The sequence below is a fragment of the Physeter macrocephalus genome, unplaced genomic scaffold (assembly GCF_002837175.3).
Source record: "Physeter macrocephalus isolate SW-GA unplaced genomic scaffold, ASM283717v5 random_1716, whole genome shotgun sequence".
Lineage (NCBI taxonomy): Eukaryota > Metazoa > Chordata > Mammalia > Artiodactyla > Physeteridae > Physeter > Physeter macrocephalus.
Genome location: NW_021146898.1, coordinates 9401 through 25000, shown reverse-complemented (window position 1 = coordinate 25000; position 15600 = coordinate 9401). Strand labels below are relative to the sequence as shown.

General features: G+C 59.3%; 2 protein-coding genes across 6 annotated transcripts in view; both read right to left on the bottom strand.

Annotated features, from left to right (window-relative positions):
- Positions 1-6132: 6132 nt before the first annotated feature.
- Positions 6133-14344, bottom strand: CPT1B (carnitine palmitoyltransferase 1B). 3 transcript variants are annotated; one of them, XM_028487154.2, is made up of 19 exons: positions 14254-14344; positions 13637-13814; positions 13143-13282; positions 12653-12830; positions 12338-12439; positions 12009-12146; positions 11831-11932; positions 10809-10916; positions 10649-10733; positions 9800-9995; positions 9323-9508; positions 9102-9207; positions 8888-9004; positions 8300-8464; positions 8084-8218; positions 7836-7988; positions 7203-7316; positions 6602-6694; positions 6133-6463 (listed from the first exon to the last, which is right to left on the bottom strand). In XM_028487154.2, exons 2-19 carry the CDS (start codon positions 13775-13777, stop codon positions 6380-6382), a joined length of 2343 nt encoding a protein of 780 aa, XP_028342955.1. In that variant the 5' UTR covers positions 13778-13814; positions 14254-14344; the 3' UTR covers positions 6133-6379. The 3 variants fall into 3 exon arrangements, with proteins under 3 accessions (XP_028342955.1, XP_007118364.1, XP_054939569.1); XM_007118302.3 differs by having other exon boundaries at positions 11831-11908; positions 14254-14343; XM_055083594.1 differs by lacking the exon at positions 14254-14344 and adding an exon at positions 13985-14162.
- Positions 14345-14752: 408 nt separating this feature from the next.
- CHKB (choline kinase beta) overlaps positions 14753-15600 on the bottom strand; it is a 3845-nt gene continuing 2997 nt past the window's right edge. For all 3 annotated transcript variants that reach the window (XM_007118303.3, XM_007118304.4, XM_028487155.2), the window contains exons 10-11: positions 15320-15401; positions 14753-15177 (exon numbers count right to left, since the gene is read on the bottom strand). In XM_007118303.3, coding sequence (XP_007118365.1) covers positions 15103-15177; positions 15320-15401 — 157 coding nt within the window. In that variant the 3' untranslated portion in view covers positions 14753-15102. The remainder of the gene's footprint in view (positions 15178-15319; positions 15402-15600) is intronic.

The following is a 15600-nucleotide window of genomic DNA, read 5'->3' as shown; positions in this document are numbered from 1 at the left end:
GTCAGGGAACTAGATCCCACACGCATGCCTCAACTAAGGAGCCGGCGAGCTGCAACTAAGAAGCCCACCTGCCACGGCTAAGACCTGCCACAACAAAATAAATAAATGAAATAAATATTTTTAAAAAAAAAGAACTCATGGATCACTAGACAAAACAGACCGGGCATGCAGACTTAGACGAGGAGGGTAGAAAATAACAGGAGATAGTGAGAAGGTGGTACAGAGTAAAAGTTTTTTGTTTTTTAATTTAACAAAGGCAGAGACTTGGCTGTCTTTGGTCTGTGTGAAAAGGATTAGCTGTACAGAAAAGGCTGAAGAATCAGGAGAAAGGGTTGCTGACGGTGCGGGGACTGGTCTCAGGAGAACGGTCACCTCACCCTATGACGGGAAGGGAAGGTAAAGAGGTAGGTGAAGGTCCAGGGAAGTCCCTGTTCAAGTTTGAGGTCTCCAGCTTGCCTACGAACGGCACTGAAAAGGTTTTTTCCTAAGAACAGACGTTCGGCAGAGGCGCAGCAGAGAAGCAGTGGTAGTATGGCTGGGGCCACACGGCTGCACGGTATCCTCAGGACCCTGGGGCGGCACAGAGAACGCGGACGGAGTGTAACTGGCCTGGGAACTGAACCGTGTACGCGGTGGAGGCACAACGGAGGCGTGGGTAAGGTGGACACAAGGCGGAGGCCGAGAGGGGCACGGAGCTGCGGGGCGGGCAGGCTGGGGACGGAGGCCGCGGCAAGGCCCCCGTGGGTCCCAGGGGAGGGCTGGGCCTGGAAAGCAGAGCCAGGGAAGGGGGGTGAGCTGGAGTGACGGAGGAAGACCATGGCCCTAAGGTCCACGGCATTCTTTCCTGGTGAGGCTGCCGAGGCTGCCCGCAGCGTTAGGATGGAGAGGAGGCCTGCGCCAGCGCCAGAGCCCAGGGAATGAGGGTGACGGCTGACTGGGCGGGGAGGTGGGCAAGGGAAGTGGGGGCGAGAGGGGCACCTTCGGGTGTGAAGGTCTGAGGTGCTGGCGACTGAGGACTTCAGAGGCATGACAAGTGCAAGGGCCTGGGGCCCTCTCTGCGGTCTGAGGGTCTCGCTCGCCCAGTACGAAGAGCTGTCACGGAGGCCGGGGTCCTTCCTGGCGTGAGAAATGAGAGGGGCACCTGGACCGGCAAGTCTGCGAGGCGCGCGCGGCTGCGTGGTGTGAGCAGCGTGCGGGGACAGAACGTGGGTGTGATGCTGGGGCGGTGGTGCTGCAGCGGAGCGGCGTGAGGGTCTGGGACCACGGCTGGCGTGCAGATGTGAGGGAATTCGACGTGTGCGACGCGAGTCCAGGCGGGCGTGAGGCTGAGAGGTTCAGCTGTGGAGAGTTCAGGATGTGCGGTGGGAGGGGTCTGGAGGACGTGTGGGTGAGGGGCCGGGGGTGCGGCGTGAGGAGAACGGCGTGACGAGACCGGGGTGAGGGCCGGGTGGGTGAGGAAGCGGTAGGCGCCCCACCGGGCTGGCGTGAGGCGGTGGGCACCGCCTGGGGACGCCGTGACTCGGGGGCCGGGGCGCCAAGGGAGGGTCCGCGACCCCCAGGCGGGCTGGCCTCGCTCACCTCCAGCTCGCCGGCGCTCGGCTTCCCGCTCGGCTGCCCTCGTCCTTAGCCTGAGGCTTGAGGCGGCTCCTCAGAATGACGCCCCTCCCCTTTCCGTTACCAGACCCGCTCCCGGAGCTGGCCTCTGGCCCTCATTGGCTGGTCTCCTGGAGCGGAAGGGGCGGCGCTGCGAGCACCAGACTACGCCCGCCTCAGGCTGGTCCCAAGTCCCGGCCTTGAGGTCTCATTGGCTGGTCGCCTGGAGCGGGAAGGGCGGGGCTGCCCCGGGCGGGGCTGGTCCCGCGTGGTCCCGCGTGGTCCCGCACTTGGGTCTCTCCGTCTCAGGTGGGCCGAGTACCTGGATTGAAGAGTGGCTGAGGTTGAGGGATGGTAGAGCTGAGATGAGGGGGCGCTGCGAGCACCAGACTACGCCCGCCTCAGGCTGGTCCCAAGTCCCGGCCTTGAGGTCTCATTGGCTGGTCGCCTGGAGCGGGAAGGGCGGGGCTGCCCCGGGCGGGGCTGGTCCCGCGTGGTCCCGCGTGGTCCCGCGTGGTCCCGCGTGGTCCCGCACTTGGGTCTCTCCGTCTCAGGTGGGCCGAGTACCTGGATTGAAGAGTGGCTGAGGTTGAGGGATGGTAGAGCTGAGATGAGGGGGGACACCCCCGTCCTTATGGGAGTGTTCTCCCCCTTGCACCTGGAGCGTAAATCCGTGCACGGCGGGGGTGGGGGGGGCCGGGCGTCTGCTTGACCACTGTGTCTCCAGTACACTGGGCAGCAAATGCTAGTAACCATCGTTGAGTGAGTAGCTGAATGCCCAAGTATTTTGTCTCGCAGCTACCGTGGGTGGCCGACATTGTTGCAGCTGTCTCACAGATGTGGACGCTGAGGCCCAAGGCGATGAGGCAGGGGCCCAGGTCCATGCACCTGGGAGGTGCGGGCCTTGGTTACAGCCGAGGTCTGCCAGGCGCTCTGACCTCCAGGCAGTAAAGCACAGATCACCAAGCAAGGCCAGGTGACTGTGCTGCTCAACCCTTAGAGAAGAGGCTGCACATAAAACTCTGTTCAATAGGAGGCTAAAGGGATCACTCTGGCCTCTAGGTCAGTCCAGGGAGCTCGGTCTTTATTTGGAGGGCGACGGGCACCTTAGAAGGTTGGTAAGCAGAGGAGGGGCATGGCGAAGCAGTCCCTCTTGCCGGAGGGAGAGTAGAAATGGGGCTGTTGCTGGGTTTTGGGTGGATGATGGGGGAGGTGGGGACAGGGAGGCAGTGGTCGTGGCGGAGGGAAGTACACGGAGTCAGAAACCATTTAGGAGGGCGCCTTGACAAAGCTTCGTAATGTGGGAAGGGGGGGAGAAAGAAGGAATGGCTGAGTCGCTGGAGGGTGACACCACCGGCTGAGATGGGGAAGAGTGGCAGAGAAGCCAGTTTGGGAGGTTGTTAACTTCGGTTTTGAATACCTTGAACTCTTTGAGATTCCTGACAAACCTGGGACCCACTGCATTTTCTCTCAGGGATTCCGATCCTTAGCAAACTGATCGCAGAGTAGGAAACACAGCTGGAGCTGAGCCAGACAGTTCTGGGCATAGAGTGCAGACTCGCCTCTCTCTTGAGGAGTCCGCTGTCTGGGCCCCGTCCCCTCTCCAAGCTGCCAGACTCCTTCCCCTTCTGAATCTGGTTCTCCAGCTGTTGCTTCCTACCTGTGAGCCACCTGCACACTTCCAATCATTCCACCATTTGCTTAGACTTTCTAGAGCTGATTTCTGTTATAGCACCCCAGAAGAACATGAATCAGGAATAATTCTGAGGGGTAATGAAGGCAGCTTCAGGGAAGAGTAGGAGTTTACCAGGCTGAGAAACAACGGCACAGGATTCCAGGCAGGAGGTTTGGCAAAGGCAAGGGTGTGGATGTGCCTGCCTCCTTTAGGAATGGAGAGTGACGCTGGGGCTCAGGGTTCCTGTGGAGGAGCGAAAGAGACTCAGAGAAGATCAGTTGGTCTGGAATGTGAGGGCCCAGCAGGTGGAGGTGGGCGTCTGAAACACCCTGCAGAGCCCACGCCAAGAAGGATGGGCCCTCAGGGAGTCCAGAGACATCTGTCTGGTCTGCCCATACCCTTGTGCATCTGAAACTGGCTAAACTGTTCATCAAATGTTTCCTTTATGTGCTGGGCACACAGCTAGACTACATTTCCCAGCCTCCTTGCAGTATGAGTACTGGCTGGTGGGATGTGGGTAGAAATGCTCTGTATCACTACCAGGCTGAGTCCATAAAAGCGTCCCATGAGTGAGCCCTCTCTCTCCTCCGTGTACTTGGCAGGACGTTGATGTCCAAGGCAAATTGGGAGCTACCTGAGGAAGGGAGGACCTCTAACAGCCAAGTCTTTGAATAATGGTATGGAGCAGAGTCTTCCTCTCAGCCAAGTGAATAAGGATTAAACTTCTATTGGGTTAAGCCACTGAGAGTTCAAGCTTTATCTGTGTTACGGCTACTAGCCTTAACTAATACAGATCTGCACACCTCTGGGGTACTAATAGCAGATTTGCATTTGGTGGGTGGTCACCGGAAGTTTATACCCTGGTTTAGCACTGTGTTTTCTTCTCTTATTTCAACCAAGAACAAATCAGATAAAAGAATTTTGACTGAATTTTAACATTCATTAGAAGCCAGCTTGTTGGAATCTCTGCTTACTGTTCTCCCAGGCCTGGGCGAGCTGATGTCTCCCAGAAGCCTACCAGATCCCAGACAGTTTCCCAGGGTAGGTCACGCAGGCACCGGAGAGGCAAAGGTCTGTGAAGATACTTTTGGAAGCCCAGGAAAGCTCTGATACGGAATGTACTATTTTGTGAGCATAGATTTATTTTTATAAGCTTCTCACAGAGACTCAAAAGAGGTTAGAAGCCTCTGTCCTGGGAATCTTCTCATGTTCTCAGTGTTCTAACAACCTTCAGAGCTATCATCAGGAACCTAAATCTCCTTTCTTTCAATTTATATTTTCAAGAGTCTATGAGACATTTCCACAAATATTTCTTATAGGTATGTTAAACTCAACATTTAAAAATCTTATTTAATCACCCAGTCACCCCAATAGAAAACGTGAATTATCTTCGACGGCTCCCTAGCATCCTGAATCTCCATCCCTTAGTTTAAGTCCCGTCATTTCTCCCAACTCTGCCATCACCATGAGCCGTACCCTCTGCTAGGCCTTCTTGCTTCTATCCTTACTGCACCCTACTTTGTTCTAATATCATTCTGTTTAGCCAGAGTGATCCCATTAAAAATTTACAACAGGTTATGTCACCCTCTGCTCCAACCCCGGCGGCTTCCCCCATCGTTTGAAGGACCCAGAGCCTGGCCTACGAGGCCCTTGCTGCGCCACTCCACCTGGCCCCTCCCGCTGCTTCCCTGACTCCACGCCAGCCACAGGCCCTCGGGTACTGTCCCTCCACCACAGCAGGCTCCTCCTGCCCCCCGAAGCATTGGCTGTTGCTGCCCCCTTGGCCAGGAATACCCTGCCCTCAGGTACATACGTGGATTGCACCCTCATCTCCTGCTGGTCTGAGTCAAATGGCCGCACTCAGGAAGGCCTGCCTCTGCCACCCTGTCTGAAATTGCCATCCACCCCTCCATTGCTCCCTCCCCTTACTTTTCTCCTTAGCCCTTACTGCCCTTGACTTACTATGTCATTTGCTCATTCTTCTTGGTTATTGCCTGTCTCCCTCACTAGACTCTAAGCCATACAGGGAGGGATTGTTTTTGCCAGTTTTGTTCACTGCACTGCTGTATCCCAGAGCTTAGCACACTGTAGCACTTAGTAAGTATCTGCTAAATGGATTATTCAAGAGCCTGGATTCCCTGCCACCGGCTCCATCCCCTGATCCATGCTTGCCTCACTGAGCAGTGAATTCCCCGTGTGCAGGGGGGTGCCTTGTTCACCACTGAGTCCCCAGCACACAGCCAAGTAGACAGTGGTTGCTCAATAAACACCGGTTAATAAGAGAAGGCCCGGGAGTGTATCTAATTCATGTCCGGTTCTCATCGCCTACCAGAGTAATGAGATGTAGATTCGTTTAGGCGTGCAGCAATAGGAATTGAGTACCTGCTTAGAATTTCCATAATAAGTTTTTGTTTACTCGTAATATTATTTTAATAAAAAGCCGACCCAAGGGAAGGAGCATCTGTTGCCCCAGACTATCCTGCGTGCCCTCTCACAGACGTGACCACCTGGCACCCAGACCTCAGGCCTGGCACTGTAGCTTCTCCCTATGCCGAGGGCCTCTACAGAGCTGTGCTCCAGCCCAACGGGGTGCAGAGGACATGTCTGTGCACAGAGGGCCCCACTCTCCAGAAGACAAACAGAAAGGGCCCCAGGGAACAGGTGGAGGTTCTGAAGCAAGAATTTATTCCAAGTGCGTATGTGGGTGTGGACAGCAGAGACCCACCCTTCAAAGCAGGTCAGAACCTCTCACAAATAGTCTCCAGCCCTAGACCTTCCCTTGCCACATCCCTGGCCTGAGGCCGGAGCAGGGGAAGGGCCTCCTAGTTCCCCCACCAAAAAACACAGGTACTTAAGGGCTAAAATAGAATTATACAGCCTTATTTTTATTAACATCTAGCAAGAAAAAAAAAAAAAGATTCCCTTCCTGCTCCAGCCCTACCTCCACCACTTGAGCCCTCAGGGAGCAGCATCTGCCCAGGGAGACCTGCTTCCAGAGGTGTCCTTGGAGCCTGGGCACCTGTGCACGGCCACCGCTGTGCCTGCAAGCGGACCACAGGCCCCTTCCTCCACAGTGTGGGGACAGAAGGGCAGCTGGCATTTCCCCAGCCCTCAGCTGTCAGCCTTGGGAACTTGGAAAAGATCAGCGATGTCCAGCAGAGCTTGGCGGATGTGGTTCCCAAAGCGCTGGGCATTCTGTGGGAGTCAAGAGCTCAGACCAACCTCCAGGTGAGCCCCCGCCCCTCTGCCCCCACAGGGAAGGATCCTTCCCCGGCCAGACATGCCCTGGGGGGCGACCCCTCCTCAGGCTGAGCGGGAGCAGGAGACACTCACTGTCTCTGAGCTTGAGAATTTGCTGGAGACGTGGAAGAAGATGGTGTTCTCACCCGCGATCATGTAGGAAACCCCGTAGCCATCGTTAGCTACCTGAGGCAGCACAAGGGGTGAAGAAGAAGAGGTGAACTGAACCTTGAGGATCTGGAAGCCAAGCTGATGTTATCCTTGCTCTGCCCCCAAGATTCACAGGAAGGGCCCATCCCCAGGAAACAGTATGAAAACAGAAGAGAAGACCCCACCGGGGGTTCCAGGACCTCAGCTTCCCTCAGGAGGTCCCCCTCACGTTTGCAGGGGGTCTCTAGCTCCCCGACAAACTAGCCCACGTGAGTGTCTCAGTGGGAGATCTGGACTCTCTCCATAAGCCCACTTCAGAGGGTACAGAAGCCCCGGGCAGGGTCACTCCAGCAGTGGGTGTCAACATGGGTGGGGTCCCAGCCACCTTTCTTGCTGGGCTCGACAGGTACCTATCCTGTTTCCAGGCAGGGCAGGTCCAGGGCTGTGCTTCCTGCCTCTGGTCTGACCTCCTCGAGGCCCTGCACTCTCCCCTGACACCCCGGCCCCTGGTCCTTCCCACCTGTCCACCTTCAAGGGCACTTACAGGGCCAAAGCCACCGCCAGCACCCAGGTGATCGGGGTACTTGTTTGGGTCAAACATGCGGATCTGGAATTGAGCAGTTTGGCTGGTGGAGAGGCGCCAGGGTTCTGAGAGCACCTGCAACAGGGAGGCCCGGCAGTCAGGTGCCACGCACACCTGCGGACAGGTGCGTGAGCCTGGCACTGTCCTGGCTGAGGATGCAGAAGGGACAGGACGCAGGACCTTCCTGATTGCTGTCCATGGTCCCCTAGTCTGTTCTCACCATCACAGCCTCTGCACAAAACCCTCCATCAGGTGACCTGCCTGTCCGTCCCCTGGCTCTGCCCGCCACCCCTCCTGCTGTCCCTCCCACATCCCACACCCCTGCCTCAGTGTCAGTGTCCGGGCACTGGAGGGTCCCTCCACCTGGACGTCCCGATTCCCGAGCCTCTGCCCTTCTCTCACGAGCGCCGCCACCACCTGACATCAGGTTTGCCTGTCCATCCCCCCTCACGCCAACAGCAACTCTGCGAGGGGGAGGCTCCTGCTTGGCGCCAGTCCACAGGCCTGGGCGGGGTGTGGAGTGGGCACGCTGGCCCCAGCTGTCCAGACAGAAGACAGGCCGAGGCCCACCAGGACATGCCCGTCAACACTGACCTCAGCCAGGAAAGGGGAGCTGACCCCCAGGTACTTGGAGACCACGTAAAGGCAGAAGAGGTGCCTGTCAATCCCAGACCCCGTCATGGCCAGGCGGTACATGTTCTGGTGCTTCGCAGCAGCCTTCCGGAACAGATCTTGGAGGTCTGCTTTCTGGGGGCAGAAATGGAGCAGTGAAGAGTAGCCCTGACCCTCGAGCAGGCAGGAGGCCGAGCGGTCACGTCAGCACGAGGCCATGGGGGGCTCACCAGGTGGCGCCCCTGCACCATGGCCTGAACAAAGGCTGTGGACTCGCAGGTGCAGGAACGTACGGTCTCTGTCCGTCCCTCCCGGAACATCCTAGTCATCGAGGCTTCATAGGTCAGGCAGAACTTGCCTCTGTCCTAGGGAACACAGAGGGCTCAATCTTGCAGGTGTGCCCTGGTGCCAGCCCCGCCTGCTCAGTGGTGGCCTGGGGCTCCTACCCGGAAGTGTGCCAGCTGCAGGGCGATCTGCACGAAGGCGTCAGGGCTGGTCCGGCACTTCTTGATGAGGCCTTTGCCAAAGGGCAAGAACCGGAAGCAGTACAATTCCACGTCATCAGCCAGCGCCTTGGCCACCTGGTAGGAGCTCTCGATGACTGCCTGGCACTGCCAAGACACGGAGGGGTCAGCTGGGGGCAGAGCTCCCCAGGCGCACTCCAGGGTCATGCCCAGGAGGCCTGAGGGTTAGCAACGGATGAAGGCAAGGCTGGGCAGGCCCCAGTGTGCTTCATATCCTCAGGAGACGGAGACGCAAAGGACAAGCCCGGGGCATCAGCACAGATGCCTGGCTGGGCTTTGTCGGGGAGGAAGGCACTGACAGGTGCTCCCTGGACACGAGCTCACGCCTCCTGTCTTTCTCCAGCCCCGAAATGGTCCTGGGATCTCTATTCTCCCTGTAGCCAGTCTGGACCATGAGACACTCTGGACCCTTCCCCTGAGGGTGGGGCTAGGACAGAGGGGAGGGCCACAGGGCATCTCAGACACTTGTCACTCTCGCACACCCACCCCTCCCCTTCTCGGCCCGCACACCTGCTCAGGAATGTCCCACTGCAGCCGCTGAGGGGGGGCCAGCACAGGGTTGGGTTTGCCCAGACAGTGCCCAGTCTCTGTGTAGCCCAGGTCGAAGCTGTCGGTGCCCAGGACAAACTGCAGGGGCAAGGTCAGGCTGAGAGGCCGTCCTTGCCCGGCTGCCCCTGTCCCCGCCCCGCCCCTGCCCTGCGGGACCTCTCCCAGGGCCTGCTACCTCCCAGAGGTGCCCTATGATAGGGGCGTCTGCCCACGCGTGTTCAGTGTTGAGGCCCAGCTGGCCGTTCTTGAAAGCGATGAGAGTGAAGGACTTGTCGAACCACCTGCAGCGGGAGGAGATGGGGCAGCGGTGCGGGGGGGCGGGGAGGAGCCCGGGGGCAGGGGGAGGAGCCCGGGGTGGGCGGGCTGGGCCGTGCGGTGGAGCTGGGGGTGCGGTACCTGTTGTAGCAGCTGCCGTGCAGCAGGGCCTTGCCGTAGAGGCTGAGGCTGGCCTCGTCTTCGGGGTCATAGCGGTGAGACTCCTCATCCAGAGCCACAAAGAAAGCAGCGCGCTCGATGGCATCCAGGGCAGCCTTGTTCTTGCCGGAGCCGAAGAAGGCCTGGCGTACCTGGGCCCACTCCACTCTGAGGGCGCGAGGGCAGAGTGAGTGGGGGGGGCCCCTGTGGGCGTGAGGGCACCTCCCAGGGTCTGTCTCCCCCACCTCCACACACCCCCATCTAGCCACCAGCAGTTAGAGGTCACAGCAGCTACCCTCCTGCCGTTACCACCAGCGCCCCTCACGACCGCAGGTCCTGGTTGACGCAGAGGACGCTGGGGCCCACGCTCCTCCCTTGGTGAGGGCTCTGGCCGAGTTCCAGGGTGGCACACAGGACCCAACTCCTCTCCTCACGGCGCCTGAACCTGGGCCCCAATACCTTCCCCCTGCGGTGAGGGCCGCCAGTCTCTCCTCCCCAGGCTGGGGTGGGGAGGGGTCATCCAGGATCCTCTGGAACTGCATCTCCAGGTCCCGAGGCTTGAGCAGGCGGGAGCCCTCATAGAGCCACAACTTGAAGAAGCGGCCCTTGTGGTAGACGGCTACGTGCCTGCTGTCTCTGAGGTGCTGCAGCACGTCTGCGGCAGAGGCCATGGGCGGGCTCAGGCGGGAGGTAGGGAGCTCCTCCCTCCCCCATGCCACTCAGGATGGCCCCCAGCCTCACACCAGGTGACCGCGTGGACCCTCCGCCTGGCCTCCCTTCCCCTTCCCTGGGCGGAATCTGCTGGCACCACACCAGGCTCCATGCCCTGAGCTTCCCTGTCTGTCATTTAATGCCAACCACAGTCCCATGAGGCATTTCACAGAAGAGGAAACCAAAGCCCTAGGGAATCCACAGACTGTCCTGGCATCAGAAATGCGGGTGCTGCTTGGCGGCCCTGGGAGCCCTGGGCGAGCCCGCCCCTCCTCCTCTACGGGCTCCTCGAGCGGGGAGCTCCACTAGGCCTCCTGTTGGTCTTTGCGCCGGAGACTCCCTAACTGTGAGCCCCTGCGGGGGAGGGGCTCTGACCTGGGTCTCCCAGGGTCCCAGTACTAGCACCGTGCCTGTAAACAGCAGGTGTCTACTATCAGCCACAGACTGACTATTTTTCCCAGTTACATGACCCTGAGACACTGAGGACGCTTGGTGACCAGCAGGCAGTAGGGCATCTGGCCATGGTGGGCCCACAGCTGGGAGGGAGTGGCCTCCATCCTGTGGCCCCAGCGTGGGCACCCGGCCGCGGCCTAGTACCTGTGTCCTTCCCCGGGATCCGAGTGGTGTTGAACATCCTCTCCATCTGGTAGGAGCACATGGGCACGATGCCCAGCACCATCACCTAGGAGGAAGGCCCAGCAAGGCTCAGACGCAGGCCTCCTCTCCTGGTCACGCCCTCACCCGCAACACAACTCACAGGCTTGATCTCTTCACGGTCAAGTTTACGGCGATACGTGATCATGGCGTGGACAATGTTTCCCAGGCGGGCTGCCTGCACGTCTGTGTTCTTGACGAGCACCAAGTCCTACAGGGAGAGAGCAGAGCCTGCAAGGAAGCTGCGACAGGTGTGCACAGTGGCATCTCTCTGTCTGGGGTGTCTCGCCCCCTTTCCCCAGTCCATCCTGCACACCCTCTGAGAACCAAGGACAAGAGGTGAAATGCATAACTGATCAGATAACCCCCTGCCCTGGCTTTGACCTGAGCTGCTTTTCCAAACCCATTGTATTTGCTGATGTTTTGGTTATTTTTCTTTGAGGAAGGGGTTCTGCCACTACAAAACAGCTTAAAACCTCTGGTCTAGACAAGTTGCATATAGGTTTCTGGAAAGACAGCTTTGTGGAGGAGGGGAATGCCGGCATGCTACTGGAAACGTGCTTTAGAAGTGGGAGAGCAAAGAGGTGCACAGGGCAGTGGCTGGGCAGCCTCTCCCAGCTGGCCGTGCACAGTCTTGTCCTAGGAGCAGGAAAAGGGCCAGTCACGTGGGATAGGGACCAACAGTGACCCCCTGAGCTCTACGAGAAGCAGCTCTGGATCTGCTTAAGACACGCTTAAGGAAGTTCCCTGGTAATGGCGTCAGGACGGCTGGGAAGTTGTGGCTGGAAAGCCAGCGAGGGAACAAGGAAGGAGGTGAGAGCCTGAGCTGCGCAGGACAGTGAGCCTGAGGAACTCTGGGAGTGACAGTATCAGGCTACAGGTCTACTGGGCTCTCCAGATCCTCAGTATCCCCGCCGCCTGTGAGCTGCTTCCTGACTGTTCTTCCAGGATATGACCCCCCCCCTCCCCCGCATCTTCCCTCTCCTTCAGGCCTCACTTCAGAACCCCCACGTGCCTACAGAAACCACCACTGGGACTCTGAACTGTCCTCCAGGTTCCTTGCCCTGAGACCAGAGCTGGGGACAGAGCTGAGCGCACAGGAGCCCGTGTGGCTCTAGCCCTTACCATGACATAATAGTTGCTGTTCACCATGAGGGGAGTCCTGCCTTGAAGGTAGACGTACTCTTCCCACCAGTCGCTCACCTGTGGGTGGGTGGGAGGTTGGAGCTGGGGTGGAGGAGGGTGGGGTGTGAGCAGCCAGGACACAGGGTGGGTGAGGGTAAGCCCAGGAGGTAGAACTCACATAATTGGTTGCCCACCATGACTTGAGTACCAGGTACTTCTGCAGCCTGGGGGCAGTCTTCTCCTGGAATTCCTTGGCCAGCGTCTCCATTCGGTAATACTCCTCGTCATTCAATAAGTGTTGCACGGATTCTAGGTACTGTCCAGCCAAGTTATTGCCCGTGTGAGGGCCAGTCAGCAAGAGCTGCCTCTGTCCTGACCTTCTTCCAAGCCCAGCCCCATTGCTCCCCTCTCAAGCCGACTCTTTGTAGGGGACGGTCCCTTATGTTTGGCTAAGTCCTCTGAGTCCAGCCTGCCCTGCCCACTGGGATGTCTGACCCAGGCCCTCACCCGATGAATTGTGGCTGACACGCTGGGCACGGGCAACTTGGGCAGAGATGTCTGGAAGCTGTAGAGCATGGGCCGCCGGCTGGACAGAAGGCGGACACACGTCTGGGGGTACAGAGTGGAGAATGTTGAGGGGGAAGCCGGGGGAAAGAATGGAAACTAGCAAACACTGGAGGGGCTGCCCCAGACCCTCAGAACCGGGACCAACCCCGCCAGGCACCAGTGCCCCGCCTGGTTGTCCCCTCCAGCTCAGAACCCAAAGTGAGGCCCTGGGGTATCAAACCCGATGCCTGGACCCCTCCACCAGCTTCTGCTCACAGCCCAGACTTTGGTGAAGTGGCTGGTCTGGCCGTGCATCTCAAACATCCAACCGTGGTAGGAAAGCAGCAGTTTCAGGGTTTGGCGGAAGAAGAGGATGCCCATCATCCAGACCCCCGTGGAGAAGATGGCCACGCTGAGAAGTGTCCGGCTCTGTGGGATCCGGTAGGGGCCACATCTATCAGAGAAGGGGAGAGGACTGCAGGGGGTCCACTCGAGACCAACCTCAGGGCGATTCTGACTCTGCAGTCCTGATGTATGTGAGCCATCTTGGGGGAAGCACCAAAGGAGGAAAAACTCCCTGGACACGCTCACGTCTGAGCCTCTGAGTGCATCACACACGAAGTTACAGAAGTAGGGACTGAGATGGTGGTTGCCCCCGGGGAGGGCTGCCCCTATTACCTCCAATGGCTGTTGTCCTGTAACTGCCCAGCTCAGGAACCTTGGCCTTGGAGCCCACCCAGCCCTTTCTCATGGCCCCACTTCTTACCCCTCAGGAAGCCATCTCTGGATGAAACAGACCAGCCCCATAGAGATGTCCACGTTGCAGTAGGAGGAACCCAGTGTTGTCATGACGACGACCAGCCAGCTGGTGGGGCTGCCAGGGTACACACCCCTGAGGATGCCATTCTGTGGGCAGAAACAGGCATGCTCACAGAGCAAGGACTGGGATAAGCAGGCGCCTACGAAGTCTTTGCCTGTTTTCACTTCTCCTTCACGTCTGGTGGTCCCCCCCTCCACACTCCCACACCTGCAGCACCTGATTACTGTGTCCCACTGACACTTCCTGCACACCCATCTCCTCTCCACGCCTTGAGCACCCCTCTGGTTTCTGCACTGCTGGAGCCTGTCACTCCATAGAGCTGCCAGCCGAGGTGGGGGTGGAGAACCTTGACAATGGGCAGCAGCTGACACCTAGCCTCTGCTTCCCTGGAAGCCTCGATTCTGCACCTGCTGGAAGAGACCAGAACCACCTGCGCCCACCTTGATGCGAATCAGGCGTTTCTTCCAGGAGTTGATGCCGGACAGGTAGATGTGTTTCAGGGCCTCCCGACTGAGCCGGAAGTCGACCCCCTCTGGCGTCACCGTGAACTGGAAGGCCACAGCCTGGTGCGCTTCCGCCATCCTGTGGGTTGCTGGGCACCTGGGAGTTGCTGGGCACCTGGGAGGTGGCAGGAGGGTGTGCGGGCAGCTCAGCCGCCCGCGCCGAGGCCCCGCCCCGGCCACTGGCCGCGCCCCCAGCCCGCCCCCTCCCCATCCGCCCTGGGTCGGCCACCAGCAGCGCCGAGGCCCCCACCCCTGGCCCCCCAGCCTCGCCAACCGCCGCAGAACCTTCGCGCAATGGTGCGGGGGTCGGAAGGGGGTCAGGGCCTTGAAAACGTCAGGAATCCCGAGGACAGTGAAGGGCGGCCTCGGGGTGGGGGCTAGAGGGGCCCCGGAAGCGGAGTCGGTCTGGTCTGGAGTGAGGCGGGGTCTGCGTACCCCCAGCACTGCCACGTGGGACCCTGGCACCAGCCTCTACCCCCCTCCCCCGCCCCCCTTGCCGGCTCAGAGCCGTGGGCCAGGCCGGCAGCCCAGAGCCACCCCCCAACTCCACTCACGGCTCGGGTGTGCTCCTGTCCGCTTGTGGGGACAGTCACTCTGGCCCGTGACCCCACGTCCTTCAGGCCTGGCCGCCTGAGTCCCGCCCTCACCGGCAACCTGACACCCACTCCCAAATTTGGGTTGAGAGAACAGTTGGGGGGCGGCAACCAGAATCTCCCCGGCTCCGTGGCGGGGATCAGGAGTGGGGGGAGCCGGGTTTCTGCAAGCTGAAGATGGCTCAAAGGTCTGAGAGCCTGGGGCGCCCAACGGGTCTCACGTGAGGATGGTGGCATTAGAGCTAAAAATAGCCGAATGTAGGGAAAAGGTCACCAGTGTGTCAGCTATGCCTCCTGTTCCCTGATCTCCAGGGCTCAGGTTGGGCAGCCCCAGCCCGGGGCCCACTTTGTACCCCGTAACTCCCCACTGCCCGACCCAAGTCCTCTGAGTACTTATCACTTCTAAGCTGGAGCCGGGGTGGGGGAGAGCAGAATGGACCCCTAACCACTTTCAAGCCCAGATCACCCAACAGCCACGCTTTTCAGGAGGGGAAACTGAGGCTCCTAGCAGTGGTCCCTTTGTCGATCTGTGTGCAATCCTTGGTCGGTACTTTCCGCCGCACCCAAGCACGGTTAGGACGTTGTGAAGGAAGAAGCTAGTTTATTGTCTTAAGGTACACATCCCAGGGCTTCTGCCCACTTGCCTGCGGTGGGGACCTGCTCAAACTTGGGGGTCGGGGGGAGGTCAGCCTCCTTAACCCCAGTCTCACTCGGGCTCAGCCCAGTCCCCAGGGCCGCCCCTTTGTCCCTCCCTCCAAGGTCCTGCCCTGGAGGCTCCAGGAGAAATCCAAGGAGTTGGGAGGTGGAGAGTCAGGATGAGGGGTGGAAGCTGGTCAGCTGTCCCTTCTGCTGGAAGTAGAACTGGAACCGAGACTGGGCGTACTCCTAAAGAAGGAACCCCGCACACGGGTGAGAAGGGTTGGGTCTGGCACCCCACGCCCCCCAGTCTGCCCACAGACGGCCCAGAGGGTCCGAGGCCTCTGCCGTTCCCTGTCCCCACACCTAACTCACCCACCTGGTTACTTACCGAGTAACCAAATTCTATAGTGGACATGGATGCCTGGAGGATGGACCAGAGACCCCAAAAGAAATGAGATGCCAGGGCATACCTGAGCGGGGGCAGGAAAAGGGGGGTTCGGAGCACATTTGGCGCTGCCGGAACCCCCTCCCCCAAGCTGGTCAAGCCCCAAAGCTCTAACTTCCCCCCTATACTCCTAACCCCTACCCTGTCCCTACTCTTCTTTTCCGTCAGCCTCAGACCTCCTCCTCACTTCCTGCCCCCACCTTGCGCTGACTCCTGCCTCTGCG